Source organism: Lacerta agilis, chromosome 12 (genome assembly GCF_009819535.1).
Source record: "Lacerta agilis isolate rLacAgi1 chromosome 12, rLacAgi1.pri, whole genome shotgun sequence".
Taxonomy (NCBI): domain Eukaryota; kingdom Metazoa; phylum Chordata; class Lepidosauria; order Squamata; family Lacertidae; genus Lacerta; species Lacerta agilis.
Window position 1 is genome coordinate 17965600 of NC_046323.1, and position 20255 is coordinate 17985854.

Consider the following 20255-nt stretch of genomic DNA (forward strand, 5'->3'; position numbering starts at 1 on the left):
TGCCTTCTTCCATTCCCCCCCCTTTCTTGTGTAACCCTTTTATAAACTGTTTTTAAAGCCACTGGCTTGCTGACAGCTTCCATAGTGTGGTGGCAGCAGCGGGGCTCTGGTGGCTACAATTCTTCCTTCACAGTGATTCGCTTGGAGGAATAATAGCGGTGGCAACTTGATCATCCCCCTTTGCTACTGCTGCATTGCTTCAGATGATAAAAAGGCAGGGAAGATGTTTCAAAGTGGGGGGAGATTTTCAAGAAAAGAAGGGGAAGTGGCAATAAGCTTTTCGTTCTTTAAGAATTGCAAGGCCGCTGCTCCTAAAGCCCTTCAGATGCTGTTTCAGTTGTCAAAGTTTTGAATTAGGGGTGGCTGGTTTTTGCCCATCTCTACTCTTAGCAAGCCTGCCTTCAATCCCTGGGCATCTCCAGGCAGGGCTGAGATTGCTCCCTCTCCGATATCCCAGAAATCCACTGCAGGTACGAATAGTCAGTACAGTGGTACCTCGGGTTACAGACGCTTCAGGTTATAGACTCCACTAACCGAGAAATAGTACTTCAGGTTAAGAACTTTGCTTCAGGATGAGAACAGAAATCACGCAGCGGCAGTGCAGCGGCAGTGGGAGGCCCCATTAGCTAAAGTGGTACCTCAGGTTAAGAACAGTTTCAGGTTAAGAACGGACCTCCAGAACAAATTAAGTTCTTAACCTGAGGTACCACTGTACTGAGCTAGGCGGACAAATGTTATGACTCAGTACAGTGGTACCTTGATTTACAACCATAATCCGTTCTGGAGGTCTGTTTGCAAACCTAAACAGGTTGTAACCCAAGGCGCGCTTTTGCCAATGGGGCCTCAAAAAAAAAAAAAAAGTGTTTGTAATCAAAAAGGGGGGGTTGTAATCCCCCCAAAAAGGTTGAAAACTGGGACACACACTTCTGGGTTTGACGTGTTTGTAATCCAAAACCTATGCAAACCAAAGTACCACTGTATAAGACAGCTCCCTATGTTCCAGTGCACCATTCTCCCAATCTAAATCATTCCCCAAAGCTATTTTTCTCCCACAGGAGATTGCAGCAGGGCAGAGACACAGACCCCCCCCCCACACCAGCGTTATCACAACTTACCTGGATAGAGCTGAGGCAGGGCAGGGCAGGGCAGGGCAGAGCAGCGTGGGTCTGTGTAGGTGCACCCGTGGAGCAAATCCTGTGCTCCTGCAAGTGTGCCCGCACATCTCCAACTAGGCCACCCCCCTGCCCCACCCCTGCCTTGTCCATGTAACCTGCAGCAGTGCCACTGTTGGGAGGACAGCTCCACCCTACCATGCTGGCTACTACTGCATCACCTGCTTTGATTAATTTTCAGTGGCAGTCTAAGTCTTCTTTACTTGCCCAGACTTCCCATTTATTTTAGAGCAACCTTTTTGTGCTTTGTCATTTCTCTTCTGGCTCTGTTTGCATCTGTAACGTTTGATCTGTTTCACTGTAGTAGGTTGTTTTTTTTTGTCTTTGCTTGAAAGCCATGGACATTTTGATTTTAAATAAAATAATATCAACAGATAAATAAAGATCAGGGAGATGGCACAGCAGGATCAGATTAAAGCACCACTATCTCTTGATCTGACTCTTGCCCCATCTCTGCTCTTGCTGCTGAAAAAACAACAACCCCCAAGTGATCCAATCATAGTGTGTTCAATTGTTTGCCCTGTTCTGAAGCAGCATCTAGGGTCATCTAGGACACAGAAGGATGCGCCACTTTGGTACCAGCGAGGCAAAAACTTATTGTGTACTTCATGTCTAGGTTACAACTTGGGATGAGGGATGGAGTTTAGGTTTTCCGTGATACTCTGGTGTGCTATAGAGGTGCAACTTACCACTTAAGCCACTGGACCTTAAGCTGATCCATAGGGCAGGGCGGTGAGCTCTCTTTAACCCAAAAGTAGTCTATTATACATAGTATTTTGTGCTTCTCATATTTAAATAGCTACTTTTTACTCCAGACAGGACAAAAATTTGCACTGGTACAATTTGTTTACACATATTGATGTGAAGATATGTACACACACGCATATTTCAGGAACATTATCGTGATTCAGCATCTTTTCACACCAAGCTATATAGTGGGGAATTCTGAAATACAGTGAACATAAATCTGTGGAATAGGAAGCCACTCCTCAGATGGGGTGGGGGATTGTCGTAATAGATTCCCACATGTAAATATTTTATGTACACATACACGTGCTCCTGGATATTTTTTTCCCTTGTGTCAAAAGTTATACTGAATGTCACTTCCGGCTGGCGACGCCATAGCGGGTGGTCGGGGCTGCTTCGGCTGCGAGGCGCCCGATCCATCCCGGGGGTTAGGAGCCCCGCAACCGCAAAGCGGGGCTCCGGTTGGGGTGCGGGAAGAGCGTCCCGCACCCTGGGCTCCCCGGCTGCGCCCACGGAGGCTCCGAACCCTTCCCTTGCCCCCCCTGTAAAGGGGGAGTGGGGGTGAAGGGACAACGGAGCCGGGCTTACGGGGATATGCCCCAACCGGGATGCAAATGCGGCGACAAAGCCCGCGGTGAGCGTCTTAGTTCTACCTTTGAAGAATGGAGCCAAAGGAACCCGGTGGTCGTGAGTAACTAATTTGACCAGAAATCGAGCTTTTGGAACGATCCGGGGGGAAGGAGAAAGGCAGCCTGCCTTCTTCCCTTCGAGTTAAAGAAGCTAACCAATTTGAGCAACTGCTGCTACAGGACTGCTACAATGTGCTTAAAATTGATACATGAGATTGGCAAACTTTTTTCTTGGGAAGTAAATTAGTGGAAAATATCTCCATTTAAAGTTGCGGTATCTGCGCTCCAGTTTAGGAAAATGGCGATGAACAGAGAGGCAGGAGTAGAAATTTGATACCCACTTCCTCCCCCTCTACCAGTATGCTGGGCTTCGTCCTTGAACTGGTACTGAACTCTGGACTAACGGACGAACAGAGGCTCACTGCTTTGAAGGTGGAACTGCTGTACAGGAAAGTCAAAGTCTTGTGTGGGGGTCTGAAAGAGAACCAATTGCCCACAGAGGAGGCTTTTAAAACTTTTAACACTTTGGAAGAAAGTCTTGCCAAAGAGCTGAGAGGGTGTCTGGGAAGATGGAGAGAAATGAGTGAGCTACTTCGGAGAAGAAACTCGCCTTTTGGGGGTGGCAGTCCCAAGGCGACGGTAAGATTTGTTATATCCAGTCCCCGAGGTGTGAGCTCGGGGGCCAGGGACAGAGAATTATGGTTTTTACAAGAAGAAAAGGAATGCTACAAAGAACCGGAGAAGCTGAGAGACGACGAGATGGACATCCTGGAGCTCGTGGCAAGGAGAGTTTTGGACTGCGCCTGGATCTGTGGACGCTTGGAGAGGGAAGCCACAGGGAAATTCAGTGTTGATGCCACCAGGAGAAGAATAATGGACAGAGGGGGTGTGGGGTGAAACACTAAGTAAAATTTGAAGTAGCCTGTCATGGAATTTTGAAATCGGAGGGTGAATACGGTCAACAATCTTTCTGTTTTATTTTTTGTTTGAATATGAAAGGAGATATTTTGAGTTACTATGTTATTAGCAGCAGTTTAAAGGATAGAAGAGATAGATATGATATAAATGATTGGTGAAGATTTCAATGGAAGAAGAATTATGATGAGATATTATTACGATGATGCATTGTTAGTTAAATGTTGAATATATAATTGTGTGTAACTATATAATTGAATTTGAATTTCAGGAGAAATGGTTATAAAATAGATTAAGGATATGAACTCGAAGGAGAAAGGGCAGGGGAAGTCAATGGTCAAGATAAGGAAATAGAAACTTTCTTTTTAAAGAAAAGATGCAACAAGAAAACTTGACACTGTTTGTATTTGTTTTATCAATGTATTTGTTTTGTATTTGTTTAATTGTAGGTGTGGGTGTGGGTATATGTTGTTATAAGAAAAAGGTCAATAAATTCTTATTAAAAAAAAAAAGTTATACTGAATGTCAGCATATTGCAAAAGAATGTTTGGCTTAAAACCCTTTTGTATGTATTTTGTTCAGTAAACTTCTAAATAATAATAATAGAAATAATAATAATAATAATAATAATAATAATAATAATAATAATAATAATAATAATTTATTTATACCCTGCCCATCTGGCTGGGGTTCCCCAGCCACTCTGGGCAGCTTCCAACAAAATATTAAAATACAATAATTCATCAAACATTAAAAGCTTCCCTAAACAGTGCTGCCTTCAGATGTCCTCTAGAAGCCTGGTATTAGGTGCTCTTTGCTTGCATTCTGGGTAAATGACATACTTCATACAGAACTACATACCCCGCAAGTGTCCCAGAAAAAAAAGGAACACCCCATTTTCTCACACGAGAGCACGGTGGCCATTTTGGGTGTCACAATCTTGCATGATTTTGCACTGAGATCTTGCCACCAAAAAGCACCCCCAAACACATTTGGGGGGCATGCTTTTGCACAGCACCCCAATATGTGCGTTTTAGGGCATCATGCTAGCACAGCTCCGAAAAGCACATATTTTTGGCTCCATGATCTCACGCAACTCATGCAGGAGCACAGGCAGGAAGAAACACAATCTGGTTTGGGGACTCAAGATGTTGGAGGGCATGGAATTGTTTTTTATTCTATGAAAAGTATCAGTGAGTTGAATAGACAAGGCTTGCAAAGTTTGTGGCTGAATGCTGCCCACTAACCAATTATTTGATGAATTTGTTTATTCTTTTGCCTTATTCATATGCTGTTTCATTTTGATACGATTACAGTTTGTTAATTTTTAATATTATTGTTGAGCCACTTTGAGCTCAACATTTTTGTTGAGAAAACCAGAATACAAATATCATATCAAATCATACTTCCTTCCCCCTCCCCCTTACTTGAGGGTGCAGAAACATATTGGCCAAGCAGCTAGGAGGCCACACTACTCAGCTACAATTTACTTTGGTATACCACACTCCACAAGTAAAGAGGAATTGGATGCTATCATTTGTCTATCAACAAATTTATATAAATACTACTTTTTAAAGTAACATTCTCTGGCACGTGCTTTCAGCAACATAAGATCAGTTGCCTTCCTGTTTCATGATCACTGTTTTCTGCTGTTTAGACTTGGAACAGTGTTCCTGGCTCCCATACTGCATGCCAACCTGTTTGCTAATTTGAGGTCCTGAGAGAAAGTCAGATTTGGAACTAATTATTCATTGCTATCAGCTAAAAAGAAAAAGAAAAAAAGCAGGCAATACTTCACAGTATTTGGAAACTTAATTACAAAATTTAATGATTATTGTACAACGCTGTCTTCAAAACTCCTATTTTTAAATGTATTTCACCGAACTCGTATCCATTTGGGTTATAAACAGTGTGAAGTGAAATAGTCACCATATGTCTTTATTTGTTAATTTATTTCTTTTTGCTTTGGTCCTGAAGTCACAAAGATACGGAAACAGCATTCCCTCTCGCCCCCACCCCATTTCTCACAATTAATTGATTCAGGAGGTGGTACCTTGCAATTCTGCATGCTTGGGGAAAGGTGGTTCTTCCCACCCCCTTCAGATTCATAAACATAATGCAGGAATGTGTTGTGAACATGTTGTATATGCCGTAAATCTTCACTGCAAAGTTGACATTATGTTGCGCCTGCCGGGAAACCCTTTACATGGAAAAACGTTCTGTCAGTCACTTTCTCGTTGTAGCTTACAAGTTCCACACTGCATGAGATGTATTTTGTTGCTTATATCTTCTCCCTCTCCTTATCTTTAAAGCGGGCAACACAACAGAGGCACCAGCAATATCAACCACCACAACGGTCGAAATCCGGAAGAGCAGTGTAATGACAACGGAAATCACCTCCAAAGTTGAAAAACTCCCCACAGTAGCCGCTAGCAGCAGCAGCAACACCATCACATGCTCTTCGGGAGAGACAGAGGAAGAAAAGGCTAAGCGGCTGCTCTACTGTTCACTATGCAAGGTTGCTGTCAACTCCGCCTCACAACTGGAGGCGCACAACAGTGGTGAGATTTCTTTCCTGGCTAAAGAGCCCTGCCATTATCTTCCCCGAATAGATTAGATTGCTTGCAGGGCTGTGGGGGGTGGGGGGTGGGGGGGTGGTGGAAAGCCAGCAATTACATGGAATTCATTAAGTATTGAAGAATAAAAATGACATGGAGAAAGTCTTCCATAAAAGAGAAAAGGGGCGATTGCACTTCATGCAAGCGATCCGCTTCCTTAAATTTCTTACGTTTTTAACCGTTCCAAATGTTATGTTCTGGAAGGGCGTGACTGCTTATGCTCTCTGTCTCGCCCTACTTTGCATACTTCCTTTTGTCCCCAGTCCCAAACAGAACATTAATTGGCATTGCTGCACATAAAAGGAAATGCACAATCTGGTAGGGGTGGACTCTCTGAGTTAGGTAGTTTTCAGAAGTGGCTTTCGTATTTCCCACATCATAAAATCCAGTGAGTTCAATTGGCTATATGCGTATTTGTTTTAAAATGGCAGTTTCCCATTTATTCTTCAACATTAAGAGCATTCACAAGTGACATGCCCCATTGCCCCAGCTTAAAAGTCTTCAGCATCATTCTTGATATGCCCTTTGCAGAGCACTTTTAAGCCACCTGATTTTGATAATGTCAGGGCAGGATGCTCTATGTCAAAAACATGATTGGCAAATACTCTCAATTCTAAACATTCAAGGAGAAAAATCCCACAATCTCCAAAAACAAAGTGTGTTTTTCCAGTGCTGAACTTCTCTCGTGGTTGAGGATTTCCTCCCTCTATGTACTTTAGTACTCTTAGACTTTAATCTAACCCAGATGCATCAGTGAAGCCAATCCAAAAGGCCTGCTCACTCTTTATAAAGGTGTTGTTTTCTTTTTTAAGACAAAAAATCTTACATTTTAAATATTAAAATTCATTTACAGTAAAACAAAAAATAACCATAATTGATTTCAACAACTTTTACTCTATGACATATCTGTCTTTATTCTGTAAAACTATTTTGCTTAGTCCAGGCATTTAAAGCGAATTGATGCCAGCCACATACCGTAACTCATACTCAGAGAAGATTCCCTGAAATCAATGGATTTTATTGTGTCTCCTCAAAGTATTACTAAACCTGGATGTCACCCAATATTGCTCTGCTTCTCTCCTAAATTTATAATGGGTTTGTGGAATTAGTTTGATTAGTTATTAAAACATTCCGTATCCAATCTGCCTCTCTCATTGGTCATGGTTATTGCACCATGAACACTCGTACAGCAAGGAGCATGTATTTAATTAGCATTTTTAAAATAAGGATAAGTGCTCTATGCATGTCAATGTGCCCCAGCAGCTTGGATTTTGGTTCTATTTTCAAGGGGAACTTTTATTTCCAAAATTTTCTGATTGCCATAGGTCCAAAATGGTTTAGTAATAAAAAGAAATGTTTGTACGTGCATGTGTATATAATAACTAATAGTATTGTATCATTTCTAACATTTGCCTTACTCAAATATTTCATTCATTCATATATATTTGTATACCTACCTATGTCTGTCATTATCATAGTTCATATCATAGGTGAAATCATGTATATTGTTACAAGTTCATTATAGGTCAAATACAGAACCAATGGTGCTTGCCTTCATAGGACCTTGCACCATTTAGCTGGATATTTTATAATGCTAGTGTTAACACTGCTATTTTGGCAGCTATGGGAATGCCATTATTGCATTTTTTTTTTATTCTGTTTCATGGAACCACATTTCTTAAACTGGAATCTCATGTAGTTTGCTTTCCTATTTTTGTTTTTTCAATATTTCTGGTACTGGAACTGCTGCAGGTTTACCTTCCTTCCCATTAATGGTAATATGAGGCACATTGCACTGTAATTTGAAGTGTCCCTTCGGTTCTGCCATGGCTTAATTACTAAAAGGGCAAGCAGATCACCCTTGCCATTTGTATGGTCAGCTTGCTCCTACTGGCAGGCAAGACAGAGACTGAAATAGGTTTGCTCACTTTGTGAAATGCAGACCAAGATACCTGGAAAAGAGAGCAGCTTGAAAACAGAAGAGATGTCAAGAGGCTTTCAGCTGACAGAAAGAGTCTTTGGGGATTTCAGAGTACTCTAGTTGCTTTGGGCTCTGTGCTGATTCTCTGTGCTTTCCTTCATAACTCTCATAATACTTGTTCAATAACACATTTGTATATAAAAAGACAAGCACATAAAAATGGAAACAGACCATGTAAAGCTACCCTGGACTCCCCACTGTTGAGAGAATAGTACCATGAAACAATACAGACAGAGCTGAGAAGAAGGAGAAGAGTTTGAATTTGATATCCCGCTTTATCACTACCCAAAGGAGTCTCAAAGCGGCTAACATTCTCTTTTCCCTTCCTCCCCCACAACAAACACTCTGTGAGGTGAGTGGGGCTGAGAGACTTCAAAGAAGCGTGACTAGCCCAAGGTCACCCAGCAGCTGCATGTGGAGGAGCGGACACGCGAACCCGGTTCCCCAGATTACGAGTCCACCGCTCTTAACCACTACACCACACTGGCTCTCCACTAGAAAATTTCCCTGCGAAAGACCCATTGAAACAAAAGGATCTTAGAAAAGGACAAAAGGCACTGCTGTTTAGTTTCCATTCATTTCAATGGGCCCCTTTCAGAGAAGGGCATCACATGAAGATCTCGGAGCCTGGGCAAGCTCATATGGCAGAGTATGGTCCTTTGAAAGCCTGGGCCTAAGCCCTGAAGGCAAAGGTTTTCTAGAATGTATTCCAACCAACAGCCAAACTTTCCTCTGAAAGGTCGCTTTGAGAGAATGTCAGTTACAGTAGTACCTCCAGTTACATAACCCTCTGGTTACGTAAACTTCAGGATGCGAAAGCGGCAAACACAGAAGAATTTGACTAGCTTTCACTGCGCGCACATGCGCAGAAGCAGTCCTCAGGTTACGGAAACCTCGGGATCTGACCGGACCTCTGGAATGGATCCTGTCCGCCACTGGAGGTGCCACTGTATTTCTGTAGCAGCAGCATCAAAATTCCAACTCTCTGTTTATAAACTGCTCTGAAAAGGGTGGTAATGACTCAGACCGACATCTTAAAGAGATATCATGGTTTTCTCTTTCAATGCAGGACATGTTTCAGTCACTGTGGGAGGTATTAATAACAACAATAATAAAGCATCCATTTAAACTTCACCTCTGGCCTCTCCTACCATGTCACTACATATTGATGGCAGCTTGCTTCAGTGCATACATGGGCATCATTTAATATTTAAATGTGAGGTAATGAAATATTACTTAATTATTATCATGGTAATACAGGGGATGCAGATTGGTGCCCATGATACCATTGGGGGGGGGGAGGTAGGACCTGCAACATGTTGACCAAAACAAAAGGACTAATGAACACAACTTTGCTGAAATAACTTTTTATTTCCTTGTCTAATGTCTCCAGGCACAAAGCACAAAACTATGCTAGAAGCTCGAAATGGGAGTGGAACAATCAAAGCCTTTCCCAGGGCAGGTGTCAAAGGCAAAGGACCCATTAATAAAGGAAACACGGGACTTCAGAACAAAACATTTCACTGTGAAATTTGTGACGTGCACGTAAATTCTGAGACACAACTTAAACAGGTATGGAAACTCCCGGGACATGTGCCCCACTCTCTATAAGTTCAGTGATCATTAGTGTTGGTTCACACATCATGCCAGCTCCCTGCTTTAGGAATTTAGTGGGCTACTGACAGCAATATGATTAGGCGGCACCATATCAACACACCGTATTTGGGAACTGGCATCTCTACACGAGTACACTCAGGTAGCTCTGTGATTTCTGCAGCAACAGTGCCATGGCTCCAGAAAGTTGTTTCAGTATCACAGAAGACAGCATTTGCATCTGTATAATGGAGAAGTGGCATATCTCCTTCAGTGCAACCCAACTATGAGGTCCAACAGTGGTCCCATGTGTTCTTGAAGTTGTTGTGCTTGGGGAGCTAGGTGTGTGGACCAGCCCTCTTGATGCTATTATTTGACGTCTGCACCAGTGATGTGTGACTCCAACTCTCACCAGTGGTCCAAGGATTATTGGAGTTGTAGTTCAAAATTATCTGGAGGACCACAAGTTCCCTACCAATGATCAGCACATTTCACAGAGTCATAGAACTGTGGAGATGAAAGAGATCCCAAGGGTCATCTAGTCTAACCCCCTGCATTGCAGGAATCTCAACTAAAGCATCCATGACAGATGACCATCCAACCTCTGCTTAAAAACCTCCAAGGAAGGAGAGTCCACTACCTTCCGAGGGAGTTCATTACAAGCTTATCATCATAAAATTCTGCCTGATGTTTAATTGGAATTTCCTTTCTTATAACCTGAAAGTCATTGGTTTGGGTTCTTAGTGCTTATCTGTTCCAGTACCATTCCTGGTATCAGTGTCAAGCTGACTAGTAGGTAATTACCTGGGTGTCCCCCCCCTTTTTTGCAGATGGGGGCAACATTTTCTTGCCTCTAGTCTGCAGGAACCTCACCCATTCTCCAATAATTCTCAAAGATTAAAGACAGAAGCTTTGAGATTTCATCTATGAGATTCCACCTGCAAGCTCCTTTAGTACCCTTGGGTGCAGCTCATCAGGCCCTGAAGATCTGAATTTAGGTGTTCCCTTACCACCTCTTTTCCTATATTGGGCTGCAGCTCCCTCCTTGCATCATGTATTCTGTTATCACAAAGTTGGGTACTGCTTTCCTTTTTCAATAAAGACAGAGGCAAAGTAGGTGTTGAGCAGTTCCGCTTTCTCCCTGACACCCAATAGCATTTCTCCATCTTCTTCATGCAAAGGACCTACTACAGGGGTCGGCAACCTGCGGCCCATGGGCTGGATACAGCCCACGGAGACCATTTTACTGGCCCACGAGCCGCCCGCTCAGCAGCGCGGTGCGGGGACTCGCCGAGTGGTGCCGGAAATGGCATCTGCGCACACGCAAATACCAGAAACCACGTCTGTGCATGTCCAGACACCGGAAATTGCTTCTGCGCAGGTGCAATTTTCAGCGCCTGGGCATGCGCAGAAGCGATTTTCGGTGTCTGGACATGCACAGACGCAATTTTCAGCATCGCACTGTGCCAGTCCAGCCCACAAGACGCTCTCTGTGGAAGTGATCCAGCCCATGGCTGGTAAACCTTGCCGACCCCTGACCTGCTACTTTCATATTCTTCCTTTTGCTTCAAACGTAGCCTAAGAACATTGTTTTATTATGTTTAACTTCTTTACGTTGTTCATTTAATTTTATTTTCAGTATACTTTTCCATCCCACTACAGTATATTTTCTCAAAACTGTCAATGAATGTGGAAAGTTGCTCTGAGTTGTATTCTTTGAGAGTGCTGCAATATATCTTGTCTCACACATTCTGTCATTTTATTTGCTTTGTGATACTGTGTACGCAAATGTGTGGGAAGGTGTGTACTTTTTGCAGAAGACTGAATAATTTTCTCCGAGGAGTATGGGTTGTTTTTGTAAATTGATTGTTCTTTGGACTGGAGAAACATCACCTTCAAATTTTCATTACACAACTTGCATTTCAATCAACTCAGCAAATCTATATTTCTGTAAAACAGTGTCTTTGTCTATCTTTCGGAATGGTGGACTTGTCAAGGGATTTTATTACAGAAGCTACTCAGACCTGCTTTATGCTGAGAGAAAGTGTGAGCGAACAGAAGGAATAGCCCAATACATTCTGGAACTTATAAGGCTTTAAAAAATCCTGGACAAGGGTGTTCCCCCAAATTTTAATAAAAACTAAATGTGTTGAATTTTTTATGCAAATAAAGCTGGCTTGTCAAAGGACAATCAGAATTTAGTATGCTGTTCTAATTTGCTCCCTCTGACAACATGCTGGTATTATTATTATTATTAAAACATTTCCAGGTTAGTTCACAACAATGTCCATAAAAATCAGTACAATAAAACCAGAAAATATACAATGTCCACAGTAGATAACAGAAATGCTTGTGAAAATAAATAAGTCTCCAAATAGTGCCTAAAATAAGTCAAGGTCAGCACTTGTCTATCTAGGGAGAGTTGTTGCTGAAGACTGGGTGCCTCCACAGAGAAGGCTCTCCCCAGTTATCACCAGCTGGATTTGGGAGAGGCAGAACAGCCTGATCTAGTAATCTTAGTGACTAGGCAGATCTATACATAAGATTGTGTACTCTCAAATAACCTGGTCCTAAGATGTTTAGGGCCTTATAGCAGTGGCATATCGTTGGGGAGGGGGGCTGAGGGAGCATCACCCTGGACAGTTTTTTTGGAGGGGCATCATGGCGCTCTGCCCAATCATGAGCAGTTGCGTCCTCAGTGCCCTCCATCTGGAGGGCAGCTGAGAAGGACGCAACAGACATGCGCCCTAGCCTCTGCGGCTGCTACCAGCACCATAGTGCTTGGCTCACAGGGGCCAGGGTGCAAGCCTGTGGTGTTCTTCTCAGCCGCCCTCCAATTGGAGGGTGCCGTGAGAAGGATGCAACACTCACGGCACCCTCCCTGAGAGCCCCGCACCACCCACAAAAGCAGTGCTGGGCTTGCAGGGCCAAGGCGCACACCTGCTTGCAGCGCCCTGATAGCCCAGCATCGTTTTTGCAAGCCACTGCTTTATAGGTCAATAACATCACCTTGAACTTAGTCTGGTGGCAGATTAGCAGCCAGGCTTATAGCCATTTCCTTCTGGGTGTCATCAGCATACTGTTGACACTGTGCTCCAAATGACCACTCCCAGTGGCTCCAATAGTACCCCTGCAGCACTCCATAGCACAATTGTCAGGGAGCTGAAATAAAGTCACCCGATGCTACTCTGTAGAACTAGCCTTAAAGGAAGGTGTAGAACCACCGTAACAGAGGACCTTCCACTCCCAGCCCACAGAGCCAGTCCAGAAGGATACCATGGTTGATTACCAAAACCCACTGAGAGATCAAGGAGAATCAAAAGGGTTGCACTCCCTCTCTCCCAATAAAGGGTGAGACCAATTCATCTTAACACAAAGCCTGAACTCAGATCAAAATGGGTCCAGATAATGTTTTTTTAGAAGAAAGCCTGAAGCTGAACCAGCATTACTTTCTTGGGTACCTCCCACCCAAAGCGGGTGTTTGTCATAAATATCTGGGTCAAGAGTGAGTTTATTCAGGAGTAAGCATATAACTACTACTTTAGGATGTATTTCCCACACCCTGGACCCACACACACACACAGGAACACAGCCAGAATGGCCAAGGATTTAAAGGGCATATGGCTAGCCATTTTGCTAAAAGCACCTCACCACAACAATGGCATCTAAGTCAGCACAAAGGCATTGCAAACTTGTCACAGCAGACACCTGAGAGTTCCAGCACCCCATTCACATTCTGCATCTCCCAGGGTCCTTTTGCACCTAGAATTGCAACATTCCACTGTTGGAGGAATGTGGAGAGGAAGGGGGGGGGGAGAAGAGGGGCTGCTGCTGCCAAGAGCAAATCAGTGAGGATGGGCAGAGCTGAGGAATTCTTCTCAGATCTGAGCCAGAAGATAACTCATTTCAGAATGCGGCTGAACATTACAAGCTAGGCAGATCAGAACTCCAAACAGCTTACTCCTGAACGGCATCACGACTTATTTCTGCAGCAGCCTACTATGTGAAGAAACTGACGGTCACTGTGCACATTTTCCCATGCTACACACAAATGGGCCAGCCCATGTAGACCACTGCTATGAAGAGCAATAGAAAGAGCCTGGTCATCTGCACCAGCTTCCTAAACATTAAATGCCTATAAGACCTCCAAATTGTTGACTTCTGGTTGTGAACTGGCAGGAGGTTCCTCTGCAAGATGAAACACTGCAGACAAATTGTTTGCCATATGGAGGCAGCTGCCATTGGGAGTAGTTCAAGCCAGCTGCTTAGATGAGCTTGGACGAAAGCTGCACATAAAGACCAAAAGACCAAGGCAGCTGACAGCTCTGTCCTGAAAAAGTCTGTATTATAAGCGCTTATTAAGGGGAAGTTTGATAGCTGCATCTTGGGTGATTAGTTACATCGGAGCACAGGTCTCTTCTGCTATGGTAGAAGAGGAAATTTGGGCAGGTTCAGCCTGCTCTGAAGGTAGGCAGAGGGGGAGAGAGAACCTGCACTTGCCAAAACATCCTCTTTTGCAGCATCTCATCAATGTATATAGCCATCCTAGAAACATTAGCACAGGATTACAACTTGTGACTGTTCCTTTCTTTCACCCTGCTTTTTTATGCTGCTGCTGCTGCTGCTGCTATCGCACCCTAAGGATCAAGTCATCTCACAAAACAATTAGAATTAAAACACTGCACTACAATAAATACCAAAATGGTTCACAAAGGAAAGTTCAATTTAGCTGTTCCTCTTAAATTGTGTGGTTTCCATGTTGTCCCTAGGTGGCCTCCTGTTTAGATCATTTTCCAAGAACATAGGAATATAGGAAGCTGCCTTATCAAGAGTCACACCATTGGTCCATCTAGTTCAGTATTGTCTACACTGACTGACAGTGACTCTCTAACGTTAACACTGAGCTACGGCCTGGTTAACTTAAGTAGAATGTGCTTGTTGGAAACCGTCCTGTGGCTTTTGGAAAGAGCTGTATGTGATTCTTCTAAATCAGGGTTTCCCAAACTTGGGTCTCCAGCTGTTTTTGGACTACAATTCCCATCATCCCTGACCACTGATCCTTCTAGCTAGGGATGATGGGAGTTGTAGTCCCAAAATGGCTGGAGACCCAAGTTTGGGAAAACCTGCTCTAAATCAATTAAATAAACAAATGTAGGTGTTTTCATCGTGGCAGATAAGCCAACAAAATTATTATGATGCATTCCAGAGAAAGACAGAGAGAGAGAATAACTCTCTTTCCACACATATAAGACTGTGACAGTGAAACGGATTTACTATTGCGACTAATAATTTTGGTATTGGACTAGGTCGAGAAAATTGGATTTTGGGTGACCAGAGGTGTTTGGTGCTGAAGCCAGTGGAAAGCGTGTTATTTATACAATAACAATAATAAATAACAACACTACTTGCTTTCCAACAGCACATAAGCAGTAGAAGGCACAAAGACAGAGCTGCTGGAAAGCCCCCGAAACCCAAATACAGTCCCTACAACAAACTCCAGAAGGGAACACACCCACTTGGGGTAAGCAAATGGGTTTTCTGAGAAGCTCCCCGTGGGTGTGGGTGGGTGTTATTGTTGGACCTTTTCTGTGGTGGCTCCCCATTTGTGGAATGCTCTTCCTAGAGAGACTTGCCGGGTGCCTTTGTTACATATCTTTGGGCACCAGGCAAAAACATTCCTCTTTTCCCAGGCCTTTGGCAAATTAAACGATCTATGGTCTTTTAAACTGGGCGTGGGAGTGGTATTGTTTTTGCTTGTAACGAAGTTATTTTTGTGTTTTTATATTGTAAACCACCCTGTGATCCTTGAATGAAGGGTGGTATAGAAATTTTAATACTACTACTAATAATAATTAATGGAAGACTGGTTCGGGTGTGTATTGACAGGACTTTTGCAGGCACAGAAGCTGGGCTTGTGAACAGTCCTGGTCATGTTGTTTTCATGGCATAGTTGTCCTAGCACTACTTAAAAGCATCATAGAGATTTGGGACATTTGCAGCCATGGATCATGTGGCTTGACTAGGAATGAACTGAGCAACCTAATTCCATCTTGCTTCAGTTTCTCTGGTGCCAAATCACAGGTCCATTTCATCACAGTCTGTAAGGATATCCGCCGCCCCCCAAATGCATGAAATGTTTGCATTTAATTTGCGCACATTTTGGACACCTTCTATGTAACATGCATTTTTTCAGTGCTTTGTAATGCATTTTCCATAAGAACGTTTTGCATGCATTTTTATAACGTAGAATATGCTCCTTTGTGTGCACTATTTGTGCACCAAAACTGTATCAAAAAAATCAAGGTGCATTATCTGACTAGGAGTTGCTTTCTGACAGAAAGGAGCATTGCCAGTCTATTGCAAAAAGCAGACCAAATAGAATCCTGCTCCATCTGTAGCCTTGACTGCAAACCCCATGATCTCCAGCTACATTGTGAGTTGCCTTGGCTACAAAATGATGTTTAAAGTCAAGCTCCAAAGATCCTAGGCAGCAAAATTGTTTCACTTCCAGCTCAGAAAAGGCCCTAGGTGAAAGGAAGCCATCAGCTACTGGCTACCTCTTTTCCATTTTCCTAAGTTTGGAAGAGACTATCAGGGAAGTGGCTTCCTTGGGCTTTCCCAAGTTTTCTAACCTGGTACTTAGGCCTCTCAATGAGATTTCTCCAAGTGTTCAGTTAAAGCAATTGCAAAGCTCCATTAATTTTTGAGTTCGGCCAGAGGAGGCTTGCCTATGATTCCTAGGATACTGAATGTGAAGAAAATAGAGAGACAGAGCATTGAGCTAACTGGGAGTCACTGTCATTTTCCCTTGGCCTCTTCTGTTTTGTTAAGAGAATAAAACTACAGTAGTTATTCCTACCAACTTCAGACATCCCCCCCCCCACTGTGAAGTAAGCAGGGGGAGGGATTCCTCCATCTTTTGTAGGCCTGGGTGAATGTCAGTGTTTTTGTTTTTTAGGTTAAAAGATTCATTTTAGCTTTTAAAACAATTCCTTGCATCACACTCTGTCTCCAGTGCTCTGCAGGCAGCCTCCCTGGTCAACACACTTCATGGAATGTCTACAGGAGTGCCTTGGGGTCTGTCAATCTCCTGCGGGCATTCCAGGAAGCACACCAGTGACTGGAAACCACAGAGTGCTGCAGAGTTAAAAAGAAGAATACCACACTTTTCTTTTCTTTTTTCTTTTCTTTTGCCCCACCTCCAATGCATGGTTGAGGAGGAGAAGAAGAAGAAGAAATTAAGCTGAAATTAGATCACTATCCTGAGATGCTTGGAGGAAGAAAGGGTGTGGTGAAAATCCAATAAGTAGGAATGTAACTAAATCATCAGAAAATAACCAAAATGTAATAATAATGACCACAGGGCTGATAATGTGGGGTGCTTTTAACTGTGTGAAAATGTAGCAGTTTTGGGATATAAAACAAGCAAGCAACTCTTTCTCAACAAAATTCCATGTCCCATTTTGTCCAGTTTCAAAGCAAATTTGTAGCAAAAAGATAAACTTCCACACACATCCTTTCTTCTATTTTGTCTTCCTTTAAAACTTTTGATTCACCTTTCTGCCTGAAATGCCACTTAAGTATTTTATACGCCGCCTCTGCAAAACTATCTTCATTGTGGGTAATCTGCACAAGTAATAGTTCTTGTTTTGTTTTGTTTTTTTCCCTTTTTCTCCCACAGGTGAAACTAGTATTTTCAAAGGAACCTTCAAAACCAATGGCTCCACGGATTCTACCAAACCCACTAGCAGCTGCCGCAGCAGCTGCTGCTGTGGCTGTGAATTCCCCTTTCAGTCTTCGAACAGCCCCACCAGCCACCCTCTTTCAGACTTCAGCACTTCCTCCAGCACTTCTTCGACCTGCGCCAGGGCCTATACGGACCACCCACACGCCTGTCCTGTTTGCTCCGTACTGAACTCCGGGAAGGAATTAATTGTACTGCAATAATTTTTCAGAGCAAAAGCAAAACAAGAACAATGAACTATGCAGTGTTAATTTATAGTTTAAAAGTAAAACTATATAAATATATATATATATAAATAAATAAATATATAAAAATAAAATTGAAGAGCTAGGACTTTTGATAAGAGACCCGAACAAATTCTAAAGAGGGGAAAGAGGCAGTATTTTCTCCAGATGAGAATTTTTCTTAAATATTACCACTTTAGAAGTAACTATATATATATATATATATATATATATATATATATATATATATATATATATATGAGACTGTGCTTTTTTTGGCACATATCTCCCCTGCAGTGTCTTTCCTGCTTATGAAACAGCAAAACACAATTGTCTCAAGGGCATTAATCGGTTCCAATGTACATAAAATACTTAATTCTGTAGAATAAAAGGGGGAGGGGTGGGGAACAGAAACACTGTGAATAGTAGTACTCTTACCAATGCTCCTGCCAAGTCAGCATTTCCTATTTATCTGAGTAAAAGTAGATACAATAGATGTCTTGTTAAACAATAGTATTGTGTCTCTATGTATGCCACTAGGTTCACAAACCGAGAAGAAGTAAATGTTATCATCTCTCTCAAGTGGTTTGCCACAAATGATCATAGACCTAGGTAGCGATTGTGGTCTACAATCCTAGCGTGGGAGTCAGCCCCATTGCACATAGGGAAACTTGCTTCCGAGTACACGTGCCTAGGATTGCAGTGTTCGTCTCTCTCCCGTCTTCAAAGTTTGCCAACGAGTCATGTTCAGAAAAGAGAGGAAGGGACGGCGATTTCCCTGCATGCACTGAATGAGCTGCACTGGAGCCAAAATCCATCCAGCAATGTGCAGCAAGACCTCTTAACTTCTTTTCGAACAGCAGGTCCTCTATTTTGCCCTTCTTGCATCATCCCAAGCTGCTTTTTAAAATTATCCAGAATTTTTTTTAATGTACCTTGCAGCATTATTTAAAGGGACTAGGGATTCACTAACCAGGAAAGAAGAAAAAAGTTGTCCTGCCCTTGAATTTCCTTGCATGCTTGCCTGGGGACTACTGAAAAGACACAGTGCGCGCAAATTGCTAAGTGGTAATAGAGACCTTAACCTGCACTAATCTGAACTTGCATTAGCATTATCAGCAGCAATGCATGAGGTCACAGGCTAGAGGAAACTGGCCTTTGCTCTTCACTCAAATGTCAGCAATATGTGGCAGTGTGGAGGTAGGGGCAGCTACACCCACCCTTTGCAGCAGACAGTGCACATTGCTGGCCTCGCCACTCTTGCCTGCAACACCTCTATGAGATGGTCAGCAGCAGGGGCATGGGACCTTCCCTTACCTCAGGTCACCTATTGATGGTGGCAGCCAACTTCTATCTTGGACTGCGCCTGTGGTTGTTGTTTTTTGCCATGTCCCCACTTTAATGCTACAGCCTTTGCCAAAGATTTCTGGAAATCAACCTTTGGTGAGGCACTGAGAATTCTCTTTTGAGGATCTCTGGATGCTCTCCTGTAGAACTAGACTCGTAAAGTCTGGCGGAAGGAGGAAATGACAGCTAAACCAGTTTAGGACTGCTCAACCTCATGTTACATGGAAGTTACTGCATACTGTATTTCCCAAACTTGGGTCTCTGGTTGTTTTTGGACTACAACTCCTAATGGGAATTGTAGTCCAAAAACAGCTGGAGACCCAAGTTTGGGGGAACCCTGTGTCAGACACTAATAAAACTGAGCATTGGTTAAAGATATAGGTCTTGTCTAGGAAAGGGAGCCAAGCTTGTGAAATACTTTGCTTTACCCCACACAAGTGAGCAGACAAAGAAGGAGCATTTGTTATGGGGGTTGTGATATGGGTTAATAATGTACATTGCTACTGATATGATCCATTTAAATATATGTGAAGATGTGTCCTATGAGATAGTCACATATACTTGTGTGGAACACGTAGAACCCTTGAACCCTAAACCCTGTCCCTGGCCTTTATGTAGTAACCTCTTCAGGACACATGTTCACTGTGAGGGTTTGAAAAAACAAAGTATTGGAGATCTATAGAGCTATACTGTATATATGCCAGAGTTAAAAAAAAAAACTTATAAAGAATATATATATATATAATAATTATATATAGCCATTCAGTTTTAGATATGGGTCAATAAGTGGTTGGCAACAAACAGCAGAGAAGATGGGAAAGGAATGCACATGTTTTGAATCTCTGATATTTGCTGCTGACATTTTTTTCCCCCACAGAGAGCTGGAAAGGATATTATAAATAATATGAGATGATCTGTTCAGTCAGATTCAGCCATACTGATTTGCAGCTGCAGTGCCTGCAAGTAGATTTTAGCTACAAAAAAAGTAAACCATATTTTTTGAATTAAGTGGGGAGCAGGAGATTAAAGGCTATTCATAAAATGCTAGTGATGCAAAACATTGGCCATAGATTTGCTAAAACATTCACATGTTTTTAAATATTAGCACTTGAGGATTTTTATGCTTAGAGAATATTGACCAAGAGTTATTCATTTGTATTTACTTTTGTGATTTGTTTGTTTTTAAGAAAAAGCTGTCCACTTATAAGGGGTGTATGTGTGTGTATGTGTCCGTCCATCACACACACACACACACACTCTACGTATGCATTATGATAAAGTAAAA

At 42.6% G+C, this 20255-nt stretch overlaps 1 protein-coding gene across 11 annotated transcripts in view; it reads left to right on the top strand.

Annotated features, from left to right (window-relative positions):
* Window positions 1-17636, top strand: part of ZNF385D (zinc finger protein 385D) — a 403634-nt gene extending 385998 nt beyond the window's left edge. For 10 of the 11 annotated variants that reach the window (XM_033166281.1, XM_033166276.1, XM_033166284.1 and 7 more), the window contains 4 exons: window positions 5776-6024; window positions 9456-9634; window positions 15075-15176; window positions 17337-17636. In XM_033166281.1, coding sequence (XP_033022172.1) covers window positions 5776-6024; window positions 9456-9634; window positions 15075-15176; window positions 17337-17570 — 764 coding nt within the window. In that variant the 3' untranslated portion in view covers window positions 17571-17636. The remainder of the gene's footprint in view (window positions 1-5775; window positions 6025-9455; window positions 9635-15074; window positions 15177-17336) is intronic. The other variant, XM_033166277.1, reaches the window with a different exon arrangement.
* Window positions 17637-20255: the final 2619 nt, after the last annotated feature.